Here is a 17,352-nt window from a genome sequence, read left to right as displayed (position 1 = left end):
TCGACAGGACAGAAGCTTTTCCTGTGGTTTTTGATCTGGTTTTTGAGCTAGCACAGCTCCAAATCCACCAAGACATCAGACAGCCTAGTACAGCTGCTCTACCGTCCTCATTCTGAGATACCGTCAACATTTTTGAATACAGTGGCCAGCCCTACCTGCCACACAAATTGTTTAGATATGAACAGAATAAAGCCTTCAAGGTGTTAAATAAGCCTCCAAATCCCCCAAATCTCAATCCGATCGAACAGGTGTGGAAAGTGCTGGACAAGCTGCTTTGTTACAGCTGCCCATGTTAAAAGCGCAATAGAAATAAACTTGACTTGGCTTTTATATCTGTCTGTCTGTTAGGTGAACCACTTCCAAGCCTTTCCTTGGTTCTGATGCCATATAAGAACTACTTTTGGTTCTGTAAAGAATCTTGGTTGTAATAGTGTAAGAATAAGGGATATTTAAGATCTGAAAAACCATCAGGTAACTGTGTAGCACCTTTATTTTAAGCTTGTACACTCACAATCATAATGAGTCATTAGTAGCAAATCTTAAACACCCTACTGAACACTTGCCCCTTTTCCACACGATGCTCACATCTTCTGTCCTTTTCACCTGTATTTAACTCCCTGGTCCATCTCTGTTTCCAGCAGGGACAGTAGATCTATTGGCTGAGCATTACTTCTCTCAGTGAGGAAGGGAAATTAATGGCACATGGAAAGAAATGAAATCCTGCCTGATGATGGCACCTGTCTCTCGCTCAGCTTCTTTTCATGGAGCCCACAAGGTCACCAGGGTGAAGCATAAATCTCTGGCTTCTGTCTCCCACAGCCTAAAAGTATGTGTTTTATGAGTTGTGAAGGATTGTAAATGGGTGTCTGTGAAAGATTACGTGAGCGCTGTAGGCAGCACATAGTGCGTGCTGTGATTCGTGCTGCGTTTGTCTTTGCTATAAATGAAAGGTGGTAGCACTAAGAGATATATCTTCCTCATGATGTATGTAATTCAGTATGTGCAACTGACCCTGTCGAGGATGTTTTTACCGAGATATCATCCGTAATAATAATCGGAGATGCACCTGCTTATCTATCTGTAAATTGCTAGGTGTCTGCATGCACATTGCGGGCTGTGTTTTAGAGGGAGTGATTCACCCTCAGGTGTGTGTGTGTGTGTGTGTGTGTGTGTGTGTGTATAGATGTATGTGTGTGTGGACCAGAGCAATCCCCGTATCCACCACCCATGTGTGTTGTCATAGCAACTCCCTGATGATAACAATGCAGCTTAGGGCTCTTTTTGAGAGAGAGAGAGAGAGAGAGAGAGAGAGACAGAAATAGAGAGAGAGAGAGAGAGAGAGAGAGAGAGAGAGAGAGAGAGCTCATGCTTCAGCTGATGGGCATAACTCATCAAATTCCATCACGTCACCACAGTTACGAGTCACCACAGCCCTGCCCAAACCTCCAACACTCTTCTTCTCTCCTCCCTTACCCCCCTTCTCTGTCTGTCTATATTTTTCTCTCCCCTTTGCCCCTATCTCTCTCACGCTCGCCCCCCCTCCCATTTACTCCCACTCACTTTATCTGTCCTTCTCTTTACTGACCTGAAAATATGAATAATAAAAATGACAGAAGTATATTTCATGTGGCACCCATTTATTTGCTCTAGTGCTCTCCTATGCCACTGTTTATTTTTATGTGAAGTAGTGAGGGGCAGGAGGCGCCTTCTATAACAAGCTGAGAAAAAGAAGACACAAAAGCCAAAAATAAATAAAGAAATAAAGAAATGTATATATGACATAAGTTAATGTAAAGGACATTTAAATAAATGAATACAAAAATGAGCAAATAATGTTTTGGTAAAATAGGAAAGTTATTGGAAACAGCTTTGGTGACAAGGAATTTTATAAAAACAATGTAATTTTTAATAATGAGTAGTAGATAATTCATAAGTAAGAAGACGTTCTAAGGATTATGATGGTAAACAAATAACTGGTAAACTAATACAGACATATTTCCTTTTCTTTCTCTTTTTTCCTCTATAGAGATCTCCCTCAGTATGGACACAAGCAGTGGCAGTCTTATTTTGGCCGTACCTTTGACGTCTACACAAAGCTATGGAAGTTTCAACAGCAGCACAGGTCAGTCTTGAGAATACAATTAAGTTGTTGCTGTAAAAAAACAACAAAACATTTTATAATAAACCAATATAGATTTAACAAGATTCCTGTAACAATGTTTTGCTACTCACAATAAAATCTTGTTGCATTATCAAGTCTGTTCCTTCTCCTAGTTACCACTTCAGAGGTACAAGGGTTTCTTATGACAGCTCTGATCACTTTAACTGAAAATAACAACGCAATAGGGAGTTCCAGGCTGACCTTAATAGATCCTTACTCCCTCATTAGTATTGCACTATATACGGAGAGAGTATTTAGAGGTAGAAACGCAAGTGAATTCAGACACTTGCTTATAATCATCACCATGCACCAGCACAGGTCGCATACACAGACATTTGAGTGGCTGAGCTGTGTTTAAAACTCACACACACGCTGAATTCTGGATTAGTAAAGCAATGGAATAATCTTTGGCTGTTGTGTTGCTTAGAAGCCTCCCATTAACGAACGACATGTGAAAATATGATAAATTCACAGCATTCAGTGGCTTGTAACGACCACTTGCTTATATGTGCAAACATTGTTGGCTCCAGTTTGTTCCACTCGCAATGCATTTTGGTCCACATTCAGCTGATGTAGTGGGCTATGATGTTTACTATAAATTCTGAGTGCATTGTGGGAGTTTGTAGTGCTCTCAAAACCACGCTTTTACTTCACAATTCGGACACAAAAATTTGGCCGACGTACATAATGGTGCCTTAAAACGTAAATGGGGTGTCATTTCAGTCAGAGCTACATTCTTCTTTATAAACATTAATTTTGCATTAATGTATTGCATGTATTGTATGTAAAATTTATTGTTTAAATGTTTTTTATTTTTTTTAATAGGCCAGGTTTATTTTGTTTGTGCTAGCTTCTCTTGCTTACTCTCGTACATTTTTACTTCATGACTAGGGTTGCAGCAGTATACCGGTTTTGTGTATACAATGGTATGAAAATTGATGGATATCATACTGTGAGATTCCCACCAATTTCAGAATGATCAACAAATTCATCTATATCGAAAAGAACCATTAACCTCATGTGTAGCTTTTTATTTTATTTTAAATTACTATCAAAAGCTAAAACTGATAGTAAAGATAAAAAAACTGTAGTAAAGCATTTGTTCAATAAAACAGTGACGGTACTGTAAAACAGTGACAGTGACTGTATTAAAAATAAGAAGAATAAACTGTGAAATACTGTGCACTGTGTACCAGTTAACTCGGCAAACAGTCCCAATAGGCTGAGCCCAGCATTTCTGGAGTGTAATAAACGCATTCTCAGAGGCTGATCTGTGTTTGTTTGTGTATGCCCTTACTGGGAGAACAGGCAGGTGCTGGACAACCGATATGGCCTCAAGAGGTGGCAGATTGGAGAGGTGGCGTCCAAAATCGGCCAGCTCTACTACCACTACTAGTAAGCCTAGTTTTACCAAAATGCCGTTGGCTTTATAATTTGGGCAGTATGTTCTGATGCTATTTATTTCCCTCCTTATGCTCCTTTTTTAGCCTCCGTACTTCGGAAACCAGTTACTTAAATGAAGCCTTTTCCTTCTACTCGGCCATCCGCCAGCGATCGTATTACTACCAGGTCAACAAGGAAGACAGGTGAAAAGCTTGTCATATTGGTCAACAGGAATGAGCAAATTTGAGAGGATTGAGACTGTGTGCTCTTTTGTCTCTTTCTGCTGTTTGTTTCTTGCTTTGTTTGCTTGTGTCCTCTGCCCTTCTCCTACTCCTCTCTCTCACACACTTTGCTTCTGTCCAGGCCTGAATTGGTAGTGAAGAAGCTGAGGTACTATGCTCGATTTATTGTGGTTTGTTTGCTGCTCAACAAGATGGACCTCGTCAAAGTTCTGGTCAAGGTAAGTACATGATCGTGAGACACTGGAAGTTAAGTCATGGAATGTGAACAGGTGCCCTGATGCTCATTAAGCCCAATGTGAACTATGGGACGATTGGTTTTTGTTCAGGAGCTTTCTGAAGAGATTGAGGACTACACCCAGCGCTTCAATACAGAAGACCAGTTAGAGTGGAACCTGGTGCTGCAAGAGGTAGCCGCTTTCGTAGAGGTGAGGTTTATGTATAATTAATAACACTTAATAAGCACTACATCTAAATGAAGTCCAGATTATTCTGTATTAGGTGTTTGAATGTTTGATCCCTCACTGAGATTTTGTGTGGTTCCTCAGGCAGATCCTGTTATGATCCTGAATGATGACAACACTGTGGTGGTAAAGTCCAATCGGCTGCAGGAGGGGGGTGTGCCCCAGTTAGAACCGGGCATGGTTGTTGGCCAGCTCACCTTGGCAGATGCCCTAATCGTTGGCAATTGCAACAGTCAGGTACATCACACAGATAAAAAACATTCAGAGCATTCAGAATAGCAAAGTACTCTCATAATATTATATTTATTATTATTTTATATTTTATATAGTTTCTTTTGTTCATTACTTTTTTGTGCATGTATTACTTTACTCTAATATGTTAAGCAAATAAGCAGTAGGTATGCTGGTCTCTGTGAAGGACACCTGTACTAGGATGACCACAATATAGCATTAAAGCTGCATAATCATCTTCTGTAGCTGTGACGTTTAACCCCTCTCTCTGTGTCTCATCGCTCAGGTGAAATTCAGCGAGCTGACCATCGATATGTTCCGCATGCTTCAGGCCCTTGAGAGGGAACCTGTGAACCTGGCCACGCAAACCACCACCAAGCCAGGGACACTTGTAAGAGAAGACTCTTACACCCTCCCTGTCTCTCTTACTGTTGAGTGTTCTTTTTTCCTCTTTTTTCCCATGCATCACTTTCTACCTCTTTTGGTTTCTTAGGTTTTTGTCTTTTCCATCTTTCTTGCAGGAACCCAGTGAAAAGCCAGCTAAGCGGGAGAACCCGCACAAGTACCTTCTGTACAAACCTACCTTCAGTCAGCTCTACACCTTTCTGTCTGCCTCCTTCAAGGTACGGTCACAGGTCCTACGCACATCACCTCAGTCTCCTTCTTATCAGGAACTTACAAGGTTAGCAGTAAATGGGTCTTCTTGTTAAAATGGAAACGAAAGTGATCAGTTAGATCATTATGATAAATATTTTCACAATTCTGATCATTTCAATAATTACCATTCTGTTTCTCTATCTAGTGTTAGAGGTCTGCATTAAGGCACACTGGGGCCCTGTACTAATCACTAGCATGTTTGGAGCATGTTAAGTGTAGGAAACAAAATGTCAATTTAATTGTAGTAGATATTAGGGGTGTAAGAAAGTATTGATATATTGAAGTGTTGTGATATTACACTGGGAAATACTGTATAGATTCTGAAAGACAGAATTGATTTTTAATTAATAATTTACAGTGGTTTATTTAGTGTTGTGTTTAAACCCTGATCACTAGATAGCAGTGTTTCACTCTATCTTCAAATCCCACTGCTCTGATCGCATTAAAGCTGACTTTTCTTTTACTCACATTTTATGGGATGTGCATAGAATGATGTGTTTTATACTTAAATTGGATAAAAAACGCAATGTGTCACAGTATATCTAACAGTTACTTACAGTTATTTCACCATAACAGCATATTTTTTCCCCCACAAACACTATCACACCACTGAACTATTGAACTTTTTGGCAGAAGGAAATGCTAACACTATTAACATATTAAATGCTATGTTCAGGACTTTTAATTATTAAGTTTATTTAATGTTTACTATATTTATATATTATATTTAACTGTTGTATAAAAGCAGTATAATACTGGAGGTCCCGTGTTATCATGAAATAACAGCATGTGTGTTGATGTGATGTGATTAGGCTGTGGTGAAGCAGACAGGAGCCGAAGGCGAGTCCTGTATTTCCATAAGAGCCGTGCTGTAATTTCACAATAACACACTCCCTCTCGCGTGCTGTTGTTTTAGTTACCCCCTGTATCACGATATGTATTGTGTTGCCAGGCCCTAGTAGATATTTATAGGTTGCTTGTTTACCAATCTGAATCTTCCTAAATACTTAAATAACATATTACTTATTTAAGAATAATTATTCAAACTAATCTTAGTTAATATTCAAAGTATTAGTTCCATTAACTATTAAGAATTAGAAAGTATAGCAAGTAACAAAAGATTAAAAATTTAATGTGATAAGATTTTGGCCACATCGCTCAGCTCTAATCTAAGAGCAGTCTGGTGACTCTATTGTTGTGTGAAACTAATGTTCTAATTTCAGGCTTGTTGTCTTGCCTGTTGGCTCATTTGCTTTGGCACGTGTGCAGAGTGGCATAGCACACTAGAGAGGTGTTACTGTGTTACTAGCTTCTCTATCTTGGAGCCTAGCATCTCCCTACAGTTAGAGAGAGTAGCTGAGGGTAGTCCCATGCACATGTGACTAATTGTCTTTTTCTTTGACAGTTATGTGCAGTTATGTACAGCATTTCCTCTCTTTATATCTGCCTCATGATTTACATTGAGGATATCCTGATTCAGAGCCCCCCCCCAAATCATGAATGCAGTTATCTAATCAGCTAATCGTGTGGCAGCAGTGCAGTGTGTAACAGCAGGCAGATACAAGGTCAATTCTGCAGACTGAAGCACCTCGCTGGTGAGGAAGGTCAACGCAGAATGGCCAGACTGTTTTGAGTTAACAGAAAGGCTACAGTCACTCAGATAACCACTCTGTACAATTATGATGAGCAGAAAAGCATCTCTGAATGCACAACACGTCCCACCTTGAGGCAGATGGGCTACAACAGCAGAAGACCATGGCAGGTTTTACTTCTGTCAGCCAAGAACAGAAAGCTGAGGCTGCAGTGAGCACACCCGCACCAATATTACACAGCCTGAAGTTCTGCTGAGACACACTGCTGAGATAGTAGGGACTAAATTTAATGCTAACAGCATGAATCCATTGCTCCAACCTGCCTTATGTCAAAAGTCCAGGCTGGTGGAGGTGGTGTAATAGTGCAGGGAATGTTTTCTTGGCGCACTTCAAATAGCCACAGCCGTTCCTGCTTCCAGTTCCGATGCCTTCCAGTCCCTGTCAGCTTTTTGACATTTTTGGTTGTTTGTTTAGGTGGCTGTTCTGTGTTCTCTGACTGGGTCATTTTGCTTGAATTTTAGGAATTACCAGCCAATAGTGTGCTTCTGGTGTATCTGTCAGCTACTGGTGTCTTTCCTAGTGGACGTTTGGAATATGAAGGTATGGTTATACTAATCTTGGTAGATAATGTAAAAGTGTATTGCTTTCTGTATTGAATGATTGTGTAGACTGACCTATATAAGCTTGGGTAAAGTGATTCCTTGTTTTTTTCAAGCTAGTTTTTTTTTTGTCAGCAAAGCACTGACACATACTTTTCACACTCCATCTTTCATGTTTATTTGCTTACTCAGCCTCTTATATTTGTGTTATATTACATTTATTCTCTCTCATGTTTCTACAAGGGCACTGATTTTCTTTTTTAGTGACATAATGAGGGAATAGTCTTAATCCTTAGAGAGAAACCATTTGCAGAGTGACCCAAAAACTCTATATCTTAAGATGCAGCTCTGAAGGAGCTTTTGAGGAAGAGCTGTGCAGTTAAGAAGGACAAGCCAATGCTGAGTGTATGGTTAATGTCATGTACACTGTCATTTTCCCAGGACCTTATGATGTTGGAGGTGTTCTGACCAATACTAATCGTGACGTGGTGAACGGCGAGACAGTGCAGAAAAGAAACCAGGCCCAAAAAGAGATGCATTGGTAAAGGCCATGCAAAATCATCACATCTGTCAAACACTACAGCTGGTTCCAAACTGTTTTTTTTATTGAAATTGACTGTTCTGTAGGGCTGTGCGTTATGGTAAAAATAGTATATCATGATATTTAAAGTCATTTTTCACATTGTAATCACAGACTAACTCAACCAGTAGCAAAAGATTCTTAAAAACTACTATTTGGACATTCCCCTAAACTGATTACAGTGATTTTTCAAAATCCACTGCACTTCATCCAGTTAAACAACACTAATTACACTGTTTTAATGAAACATGAAGTTAATCAGTGTTAGTTAAGCACTAACAATATCCTCAATATGTTTAGAAAAGCATATTGTGTAAAATTTACCATGGTATGATAAAATATCATCATATTGCCCAGCTCTACTGAACTCTATTAACATTGATAAGGTTTCAAAATCTAGTGTTCGCTCCCTAGTCCATACAGTTCTTAACGACACTGTGCTGCAAAAAACACATTATTGGATTGTGATGTCTGCTGATGTTGGGATTCCCCGCATTAAATGGTGTTGGTGAAAATCTCACAGTCAGAATACTGATATTTACATGCTTGTTTCTCAAAGGCAATTCACGTTTGAGAAATTGATTTTCATCATTTCAAATTCGCATTCGAGTCAATGTTAAGACTGCAAGGCTGACAGTAATCACATGATCCTTGCAATCAATACATACATGCTGAACAACAATACATGCTGAACTGGTACAGCTGGATAAAGTAAAATAAACCGATCAAATTCATGCTCACTTAACCTAGGATAAACCTATTGTCGCTGTCTCACAAAACCCTGGATTTTCATTTGATCAGTTAAATCTGATAATTGTTCTTTACATTATGTAAAAATAGATGTATTGGTCATTTAATGATGACCAATAGAAACTATCCAATATTACTTGAAATTAAACATTTTTACATTGACGTCCATTGAAAGTATGGGCGTTTTTTTTTCCTCCTCCTGTAAAGTTGCTTTTTTGGAGATACAAAGTTTTGCCTGACATTGACATATTGAAAACAAAACATGGGGATAAATCTCAGTTCTTAGTTTTGTCAGCCAGTAAAGCAATATTTACCCAAAACTGTCAGAATTTCTGATTGATATGAAAAAAATTGATCTGTCATACCCTAATATTTACATCTGACAATTATGATAATGATAAGGAGTGTTTCTGCAAGCCTCAAGATTTTGAGGTGTATTCATGTTTCGGTGCATACTTTCGCACCAACTTTGTAGGTGGATATTGAATAGAAGTATGATGTAATGTGAATATTTATTTACTTTATCATTATAATTAAGTCTGTGTGTGTGTGTGTGTGTGTGTGTGTGTGTGTGTGTGTGTACGTATGTACATTAGCCTTCACCCAGGAGACCTATATCCCTTTACCAGGAAACCCCTCTTTGTCATCGTAGATTCATCTAACAGCACAGCGTATAAGGTGAATACATTTTATACACATTTTATACACATTTTATCCACATATATTTGTGAACACACTATCTAATGCAAGCCTTTAAAAGTTGCACCCATTGCTGACACAGATGTGCACATCTGCACACACACACACACACACACACACACATCTTTTTTAGTACATATAGAGAAGTATTTTCAGTAGAATAGGACTCCCTGCATTAAGCTGTGCAACAGTGGAACTGTGTTCTCTGGAATGATGGTGCTCCATCCAATACATTTGGGGTGAGTTGGAGAGATGGGGATGAGGTAGCGTGGTCATACAACATCCTGACCTCACTAATGCTCTTGACACTAAATGCAGTGAGATCCTCACAGCAGTGCTTTTAAAGCAGAAAGTCTTTTCTGCACAGTAGAGACAGTTACTCCAACAAAAGCAGTAAAACTCTTTTTAATACCCCTGATTTCAGAAGAAACAATGAATGAGTAGGTGTCCCAATACTTTTGTCCAGATAGTGTCCATACCATGACAGCTTAGCTAAAAACTGACGTTACACCTTAGTGCAATTACTGCAGTTCATTTGTAATGGTATTCTTTATTATGTTGTATTAATTAATTCTGTTTGTCTCTCCTTAGAATTTCTCTAATCTGTTTGGCCAGCCACTGGTGTGCCTGCTTTCTCCTACAGTGTATCCCAAGAGCATGCAAGGTTCAGTTCTTCTCTGTTTATTAATCAATTAATATTTTAATGGAGCTACTGTCTTTCATTGATCATATATATGGTTTACTAACAGACTTTGCAGTGTGCCAGAATGTGGTATTGCAGTTGACAATAGTTAAATACATTTGAAAAATAGATCCCTGCTTAAATTGATGTGGCAGTGCTCATTTTTTATATTTTATATTATTTTATTTTAATAAGATTTTAGAATAATAATTGAATGATTAAATTGGACAACTGGACTTTAAAACATTATTTGAAGTATAATTGTTGTTGTCTTTTAATTTAATCCATTTCTGTCATTGCAGACCAATCCCAGCGTGGGAGTCTCTTCACTCTCTTCCTCTACAACCCCCTAATGGGTTTCTTGTCCATCTGTGGGCTGACCAGCATGCGACAGGGATTGTGGGAAAAGGCCCAGGAGTTCTTGCGGAAAGTTTCCAATGATATTGGCCAGATGCTCACCAGCTCTCGAGCTATCGGTAACTATAGCCACTAGGAGCTTTTTTTTATTGACTTACAGGAAAACCCCAGCATTACAGTCAATTTAACAGTCCAAAAAAGGCTTTGTTTATGGCTTTGAGGCAGGAATTACTTGAAATATAAAATAATGTTTGCGTGTGCATGAGCGACTTGTGGCGCCCCCCAGGGTTTGATTCTTGGTCCACATTTTTTTAATTTATACATGCTTTCTTTCTTAGCTTGATCCTGAAAGACTATGAGATATGTTATCACAGCTATGCAGACCTTCGCTCTTATTTAACCCTCTCCCCAAACGTCCATGGTCCTCTTCACTAACTTTCTAAGTGCCGTGAGCACATCGGTTACTGGAGGAAACAAAGGTTTCTGCAGAAATAAAAAATAGAAATTTATTTGGAAAACATAAATGAGAGGTACAGACTATCTGGATGTAAGAAGCCGCCCTAATCACCTTAAAAACATCTATAATATTAGAAATTTTCTGACCTGGAGAAAGTCATGCACACTTTAAATTAAATGGAATAGTGAACTCCAGTGCCCCAGTGCTGAGCAGTCACTTGAGCCTCCTGTACTTTTACTATCCTGTTGCTTGGGTAGCTGACTGGCCACTTGTGGACTGGTGTTATGGAGCTCTTTCTTCATAAAAACAAAAGGCAGCAGCAGTTTAGGGTGAAAGACACAGGAATATCTTTTTTTGATCAGTTGATCAGCTTTAAGAAAGTGAATTATTTAATCAGTATTTAATGTTTTTAAATTTAAATAGTGCTTTTGTTGTGGTTCACTCCAGACCAGGCCTTTCTGCAGTTCTATGGGGATGAATTTTTGAGGCTGCTGATGATCCGCTTCGTGTTCTGCTGTGCTACTCTCCGACTCCACAAGCTATTCCGGGTAGGAAGAATTGTAATTTGAATATACTGATTTACAGAAGAAAAGAGGAAGCGATCATGCTCTTATACTAGCTGTACATAATAATCAGATGTTGCTGTATTTTTTATCATAATGTAAAATGTTGTTTTGTTGATATATTCAGTTATGTTTACTAGTACAGATATTTGAAATATAAAAATGGTTAAAGCATATACAGTTGGTGGGAAGTTTACATACACTTATCATGGACTTGAATGTCATAACAGTATTGGACTTTCAGTGATTAGTTTGAACTTAAATATAACAGCCCACCTAATATCTGGTTAATATAAATAACCCTTGGTAGCCTTTTGGTAGCCATCAACAAGCTTCTGGCAGAATTATAGTTGGATATTTGACCACTTATTTTGCCAGAAATTAGTAAAGTGCAATACATTTTGTAGGTTTACTGACACAGACCCATATTTGAAGCACAGTCCACATTTTTAACCCATAAAAGCCCATGGTGACATATTTATATTTACATTTATGGCATTTAATTGACACTCTTATCCAGAGCGACTTACAAGGTTACACACCCACACACATATGTGTCACAGACCCTTTAAATATGTGAAAAGTTCCTTATAGCACTTTGTCCTTCACTTTAACTAATGTCCCTAAAGGGACATATACTGAACATCCTCAGTGCAGTCACAGGACAGTTTGTTGGATGTGTGTGTGTATGTGATCTCATTTACAACATTGCCATGAATTTGGTTAGTGATTAAAACTAAACCAGCTCATTTTAAAAGTGTGTTTTTGCTTCTAAAGGTCTGTTTTAACACATTTAACAATTCAGATTCTTTAATAAAATGACATTTATTACATATGACCAGTTCTCACCCCATTTCTAGAACAAAATGATGAAATACAAGTTATAAAATTGTTGGTGACATATGTTACATTGGAATTTTACCCTTAAACTATTTTCAGAAGGCATGTGACCTCTATCACAAATAGAAAAAAACACTATTGAGGTGTTCAGTTGATTGAACTGATTGTTATTTTGAATTAATATTCAAAACACTTAAAACGTCATTCCAGAAGGTTAATGTTAGCCTGCTGTATTCATTCCAATATTCCAGTGCCCCAAGAGACATTCCTGACTTTGGTAAAAATCTGTGATCATCCTTCTCAGATCTGCACTGAGCACCTTGGTATTTCCAGTTGTACTGTGTGTTGGTCATTTCAATGAGTGCCATCAAATAAAGCCGTTTTATTTGGATGCTTGAAAGCTAGGAAAGGAAGTTTAGAGGCCTCTCTTAATTGATGTCTATAAATTATGTCTGCATTGATTTCAGAATTTTTTTTTTTCTATCAAATATGTATTGCAAGGACAATTGTGCCCAATATTAGTGTTAGTATGTTAACTTCTTACTGCATAGACCTTCAAATCACATTGGGAAAAGATTTCCCCCAACATCGGGAATAGAGCGTCGACTGTATTTATTAATAATGTAAGCACTTTTTGCGCAACCAAAAGCTCTTCAATGTGGTTAGAATGTTTCTGTGCCTTGTGTCTACTCTTTGATACAGGAAGCGCGAAGTTTTCCAGAATCGTACCCCCAGCTGCCCAAACAGGAGATGGTGGAGAACAGTCTTCTACAGAAAAACATACTGGAACTGGCTGCCATGCTAGATGTGCAGAACCTCTTCAGTGATGGCATGTTGGATAACTATTGACCACATGGTGGCACTCCGGTACTGTGCCATCGTTCACACTCAGACGCACGCATACACATGCATACACATGCATACACATTACAGATCTCATAGGTAGGCCCTCCCTAAGGAACTTCTGTATATTTAGGCCCTCCCTGATCAACCTCTATATATTTAGATCTAGATAGTTTTGAACAATTCAACAAGTGAAATGTTTCCATCTTTGTGGTCAGGTATTCAGAGGTTCGCCATTTTCACATATATTTTGAGATTTTAAAGAGCTATACACTCACCTACAAAGAAATGCCCGCAGCATACAAGACTGCACATTGGTTTCTGTGTGCATGTGTTATTGTGCAATGCAGTCACACACATAAAAAAGACTCGAGTGAGGGCAGATATTGTAGTCGGAGAGGTAGATTGGTCCATTGAGGTGGGCGAAGGAGTGAGAAATGATTTCACATAAAAATACTGCCTGGTAATGTAATGAGATTTTAATAATACATAAGATTTTTCCAGAGATCTCTGGGAATATTTGCAACGTATTCATTTTTTGGGGGAGAGTTATTTTTTTTAATTTTTTTTTTATTAATTTATATTTTTGCTTTCTCCGATTTAAGCCTTGGCCTCTGCAACGTTTACATAACTTGTCTATAGAGAGTGGAATGCATGTGCAGTTGTTTGCATCGATGTTCAATTGTCTTCTACACGTCTTGCCTTTTTTCTGTTGTTTTTTGCTCTGTGTCTCTTTACTACTTACATGCGTTTACATTGTGTGTTCTGTGAACTCAAGTCTGGCCTTTTGGACCGCCGAGCATTTTAACCAATTAATGACTTTGTTTTTCTATGTTCTGAACGACTACACAGAATCTCAGAATCTCGGATTTTACCAACCTTTTTCCACAAGATTCTTTTTTTAGCATGTCTTTCAGTAGTGTGGTCAGCCCATAGCTACACAGCTGATGTCATAACCTGATGTCTAATTTCATATGTGTTGTGGACACCTATAGCTGAAACTCATTTTTTACAACGTTACTAAGACGTACAAGCTGTCATTCCTGTACATGGGGATGCAGAATGAATTGTAAATATTTAAATGTATAGTTAATATAAGAACAAAATGTGATGCAGGAAGGTGTGTCTAACCAATTTTCTGTCATAGATGACCTGTGAAAAGCTGACCTTCTGCATGTTAACTAAGACTGTGTCTGTGCAATGTTCATGAGTGGACCAGGATGCTGTCCAATTACGCCCCCTAGAGGTATTTGAAAGTGCAGCCAGCGTACATTCCAAGGACAAACTGCAAAAGAATCTTGGAGAACTACCCTTTATTTCCCTCGTTTGAAACGTCCAACAGACAAGGAATTGATATGATGGTTATTTTGTTTATTACATGAATTCACGATGATGTTGATGACGATAATAACAACAATAATGACGACAACGATGATTATGATGATAGCTTTGCACTTTACTGTATTGAAGTTTGACCTGATGTTGTTTGTTGTGCTGTTGGTAACAGGCATGTCTTGAAACGACCCATTCCATTGTCTGTTACAATCCTCTTAGTGTGAAAAAAAATCCTTTTAAACTTTAAAAAAAAAAAACAACAAAGCACATTAGTTGTGAGCTGTCAACCATGAGCCATGTTCAGCACAAGTTAGGGCTTGCACCGTTCATTTGGATTGAATGAGGTTTTAGACCATCATTTTGTGGTTTTCTAGATGGACCCCTTCCCTTGCATGCTATACAACAATGGCCATTTACAGCAGTCAGAGGGTGGATTACAAGTTTTAATGGTGGGCAATCACATAGGACCACCATATTGTTAGTCTAACGAAGCACAAGAGTCTAGTCGGTATAGCATATTACTTACCGCCTTTTAGATTATTCATATTTAAGAAGCCATTCAGCCAACGACATGTCTATGATTTTACAGAGCATTTCCGTGAACGGTAAATCAACAAATCCACATTTTTAAACACATCTATACCCAACTAAAGGAGTTGCTTCAGATGGTTATTTGTGCAGTACCATAGAAGAGACACTTTTGGGCCTTCAGGCCTTTATTGACCAGCGGTTTTTAAGCAAAATGTCTTTTTGCCTAGTTTTTAGGTTCAAGATTATAACATTTTCCAGTGTTTCTTTGGGGGGGATTTGTTCAGTTTTTTTGAGGAGAGTGGAATCTATTATTATAAGAGCAGAACTGTGACCAATTCTGCGTTTTAAAAACATATCCTGTGTCGAATTTGTCCTTTTTTCTCTTAATTTGTTACTGCCAATTAACCCACCTGTTCATAAATCCCCCTATAACTAGCAATGCCCCCGACACCTAGGAGGGTAAAGACTTAACACGTCTCCTCCTCTTTACAAACTGCCACCGACATGCTCCACAGCACCAGCTAACAGACGCCTGTGCCGGGCCAATCTTGCTTAAAGTGATGGGGGAGAGAGAGCACCCACACGGAGAGAGCATGGAAATTGTGCTCTCTCAGACCCCGGTTGTTGATGGCAAAGTGGCATGGCTCAGGATTCAAACTCGCAACCCCCGGGCCTTAGACTGCAGAGCCACTCAGAGCCTTTGATGTACACTTTTTGCTAGCATTCTTCTCAAGAACAAATGTAAGAACTTTTAATAGGAAGATATTTATAAATGAGGCCCATTGTTTTGTAGTAGAGACATGTGAGTGTGAACAGCCTGTGTCAGTCCTATCAATCGAAAGGCTCTCAACACTCACACATCTCTATTACAAACAATGTTCTTTACAAAAAACAAAAAGGGTTCTCCTGTGGCATTGCCCACAGAACCCTTTGAAGCACCCTTAGTTTCCCTCTCACCCTCTTCATTCACAATAGCATAGCTGTTCCTTATAATATCTCTAACAATCACTGCCAAATAGAATCAGCCCCATAGTTTATTGAGAACGTTCTACTGCCCAGTTTTAATGAACTGCACGTTAAATTGTCTGAAAACGACACATTTTGATGCCATGATTTGTCCATTTGTTTGGGGAGGGGGCGTTTATTGGGGTTTTTTTTTGTTTGTTTTGTTTTGTTTTGTTCCACTTGAGGAAGGTAGGTTAGAGAGCAACGTGGAAGGGAAACAGATGGTAGGCCTTTGTGCTTCCTAACCAGTAGATCTTCAAATGAACTCTGCCTTGTTTTCAATTTCTGTCATACTGGTTTCAAATTGGTGGGGTTGATTTAGCATGATATAATTGAGAAGATTTTCGTGATGGTTGTCTGTTTAGTTGTGTGCTGACAACTGTGCTGGACTTCATGTAGCACTTGAAGAGAGAATGAGAAGCATTCCAGTGTTTGTCAACCTAATTTCTATCTGCTGCATCTGTAGCATACATCCGTGGGTTTGTATGGACAGATTACAAACAGAAAACACACTTCTAGTGGGCAGGTGCTGCTGAGGATATCGACTGTATGAGACAGATGTGGCGAACAGATATTAGGTTAAAAAAAATAGTTTTTCTTGAAGGAAATGGGGTCAGGGTTGAGTGCTGATGAGAAGCACAACTCTCTGAATAATAAAAAAATACACCTGAATGCTGAAGTGGGCTTATAAGTTTTTAAAATATCAGTCTGGGTATTTTTTTGCCAAACAGCATGGTCACATTCCATTTCTGCAGTGTGTATTTCACTAAGGATAACTACCTATTAAGCCCTCTTTACTGTTAATGCTGTCAACCGATCTAAAAGAGTAGAGTGAACAAGTTAAGGTTTGTTTTTCTTTCTCTGTTTTTCTCCGTTTTCTTTCTTAGCAATTCCTACTGTTGTGGGAGGAACGATTTTAAAAGTAATGTAATGGTCAGAATACTCTTTCTTTATAAGTTAAGGGGTTCTAAAGTTGCCAGGTGAATTGACTTGCATTCTCCAATTGTCAAGTGTGTTTAAATCATGTATGCTTTTATCCCTTCTGTTGCCAAATTATACTTGATGTTATGTTCTGAAAGAAAAACAAGAAAACAAAGTGTTATACCAAAACATGCAAGCTCTTTGTTTTACAGAATTCTATTTAAGAATATTTAAAAAAAAAAAAAAAAAAAGGGGGAAAAAAAATCTAAAAAAGATTGTTTTGTTTAATTTCTCTTGTGATGGACTGGTTTTTGGCACACAACTTACACCATACTTAACATGTCGACAGTGTCAGACAAAAATCCTTGTGTCTCCATTTTTGTTTCTTACTTTTTGTCTTGATAAATGGACCAAATGGACGCTCCAAAACCATTCTGAATAAAGTCTTTTTACATTGACTTCC

General features: G+C 38.4%; 1 protein-coding gene across 3 annotated transcripts in view; it reads left to right on the top strand.

Annotated features, from left to right (window-relative positions):
- Positions 1–16,640, top strand: part of scai (suppressor of cancer cell invasion) — a 36,727-nt gene extending 20,087 nt beyond the window's left edge. For 2 of the 3 annotated variants that reach the window (XM_072672611.1, XM_072672603.1), the window contains exons 4-18: positions 2,027–2,122; positions 3,470–3,556; positions 3,649–3,747; positions 3,908–4,004; positions 4,113–4,211; positions 4,332–4,484; positions 4,765–4,908; positions 5,000–5,101; positions 7,249–7,327; positions 7,768–7,867; positions 9,253–9,334; positions 9,947–10,019; positions 10,340–10,513; positions 11,299–11,399; positions 12,957–16,640. In XM_072672611.1, the coding sequence (XP_072528712.1) occupies positions 2,027–2,122; positions 3,470–3,556; positions 3,649–3,747; positions 3,908–4,004; positions 4,113–4,211; positions 4,332–4,484; positions 4,765–4,908; positions 5,000–5,101; positions 7,249–7,327; positions 7,768–7,867; positions 9,253–9,334; positions 9,947–10,019; positions 10,340–10,513; positions 11,299–11,399; positions 12,957–13,103 (1,633 nt within the window). In that variant the 3' untranslated portion in view covers positions 13,104–16,640. The remainder of the gene's footprint in view (positions 1–2,026; positions 2,123–3,469; positions 3,557–3,648; positions 3,748–3,907; positions 4,005–4,112; positions 4,212–4,331; positions 4,485–4,764; positions 4,909–4,999; positions 5,102–7,248; positions 7,328–7,767; positions 7,868–9,252; positions 9,335–9,946; positions 10,020–10,339; positions 10,514–11,298; positions 11,400–12,956) is intronic. The other variant, XM_072672620.1, reaches the window with a different exon arrangement.
- The last annotated feature ends 712 nt before the right edge of the window (positions 16,641–17,352 follow it).

Source organism: Salminus brasiliensis, chromosome 1 (assembly GCF_030463535.1).
Source record: "Salminus brasiliensis chromosome 1, fSalBra1.hap2, whole genome shotgun sequence".
NCBI lineage: Eukaryota > Metazoa > Chordata > Actinopteri > Characiformes > Bryconidae > Salminus > Salminus brasiliensis.
Note: the sequence above shows the minus strand (reverse complement) of the source record. Positions and strands in the feature narration are given on the sequence as shown.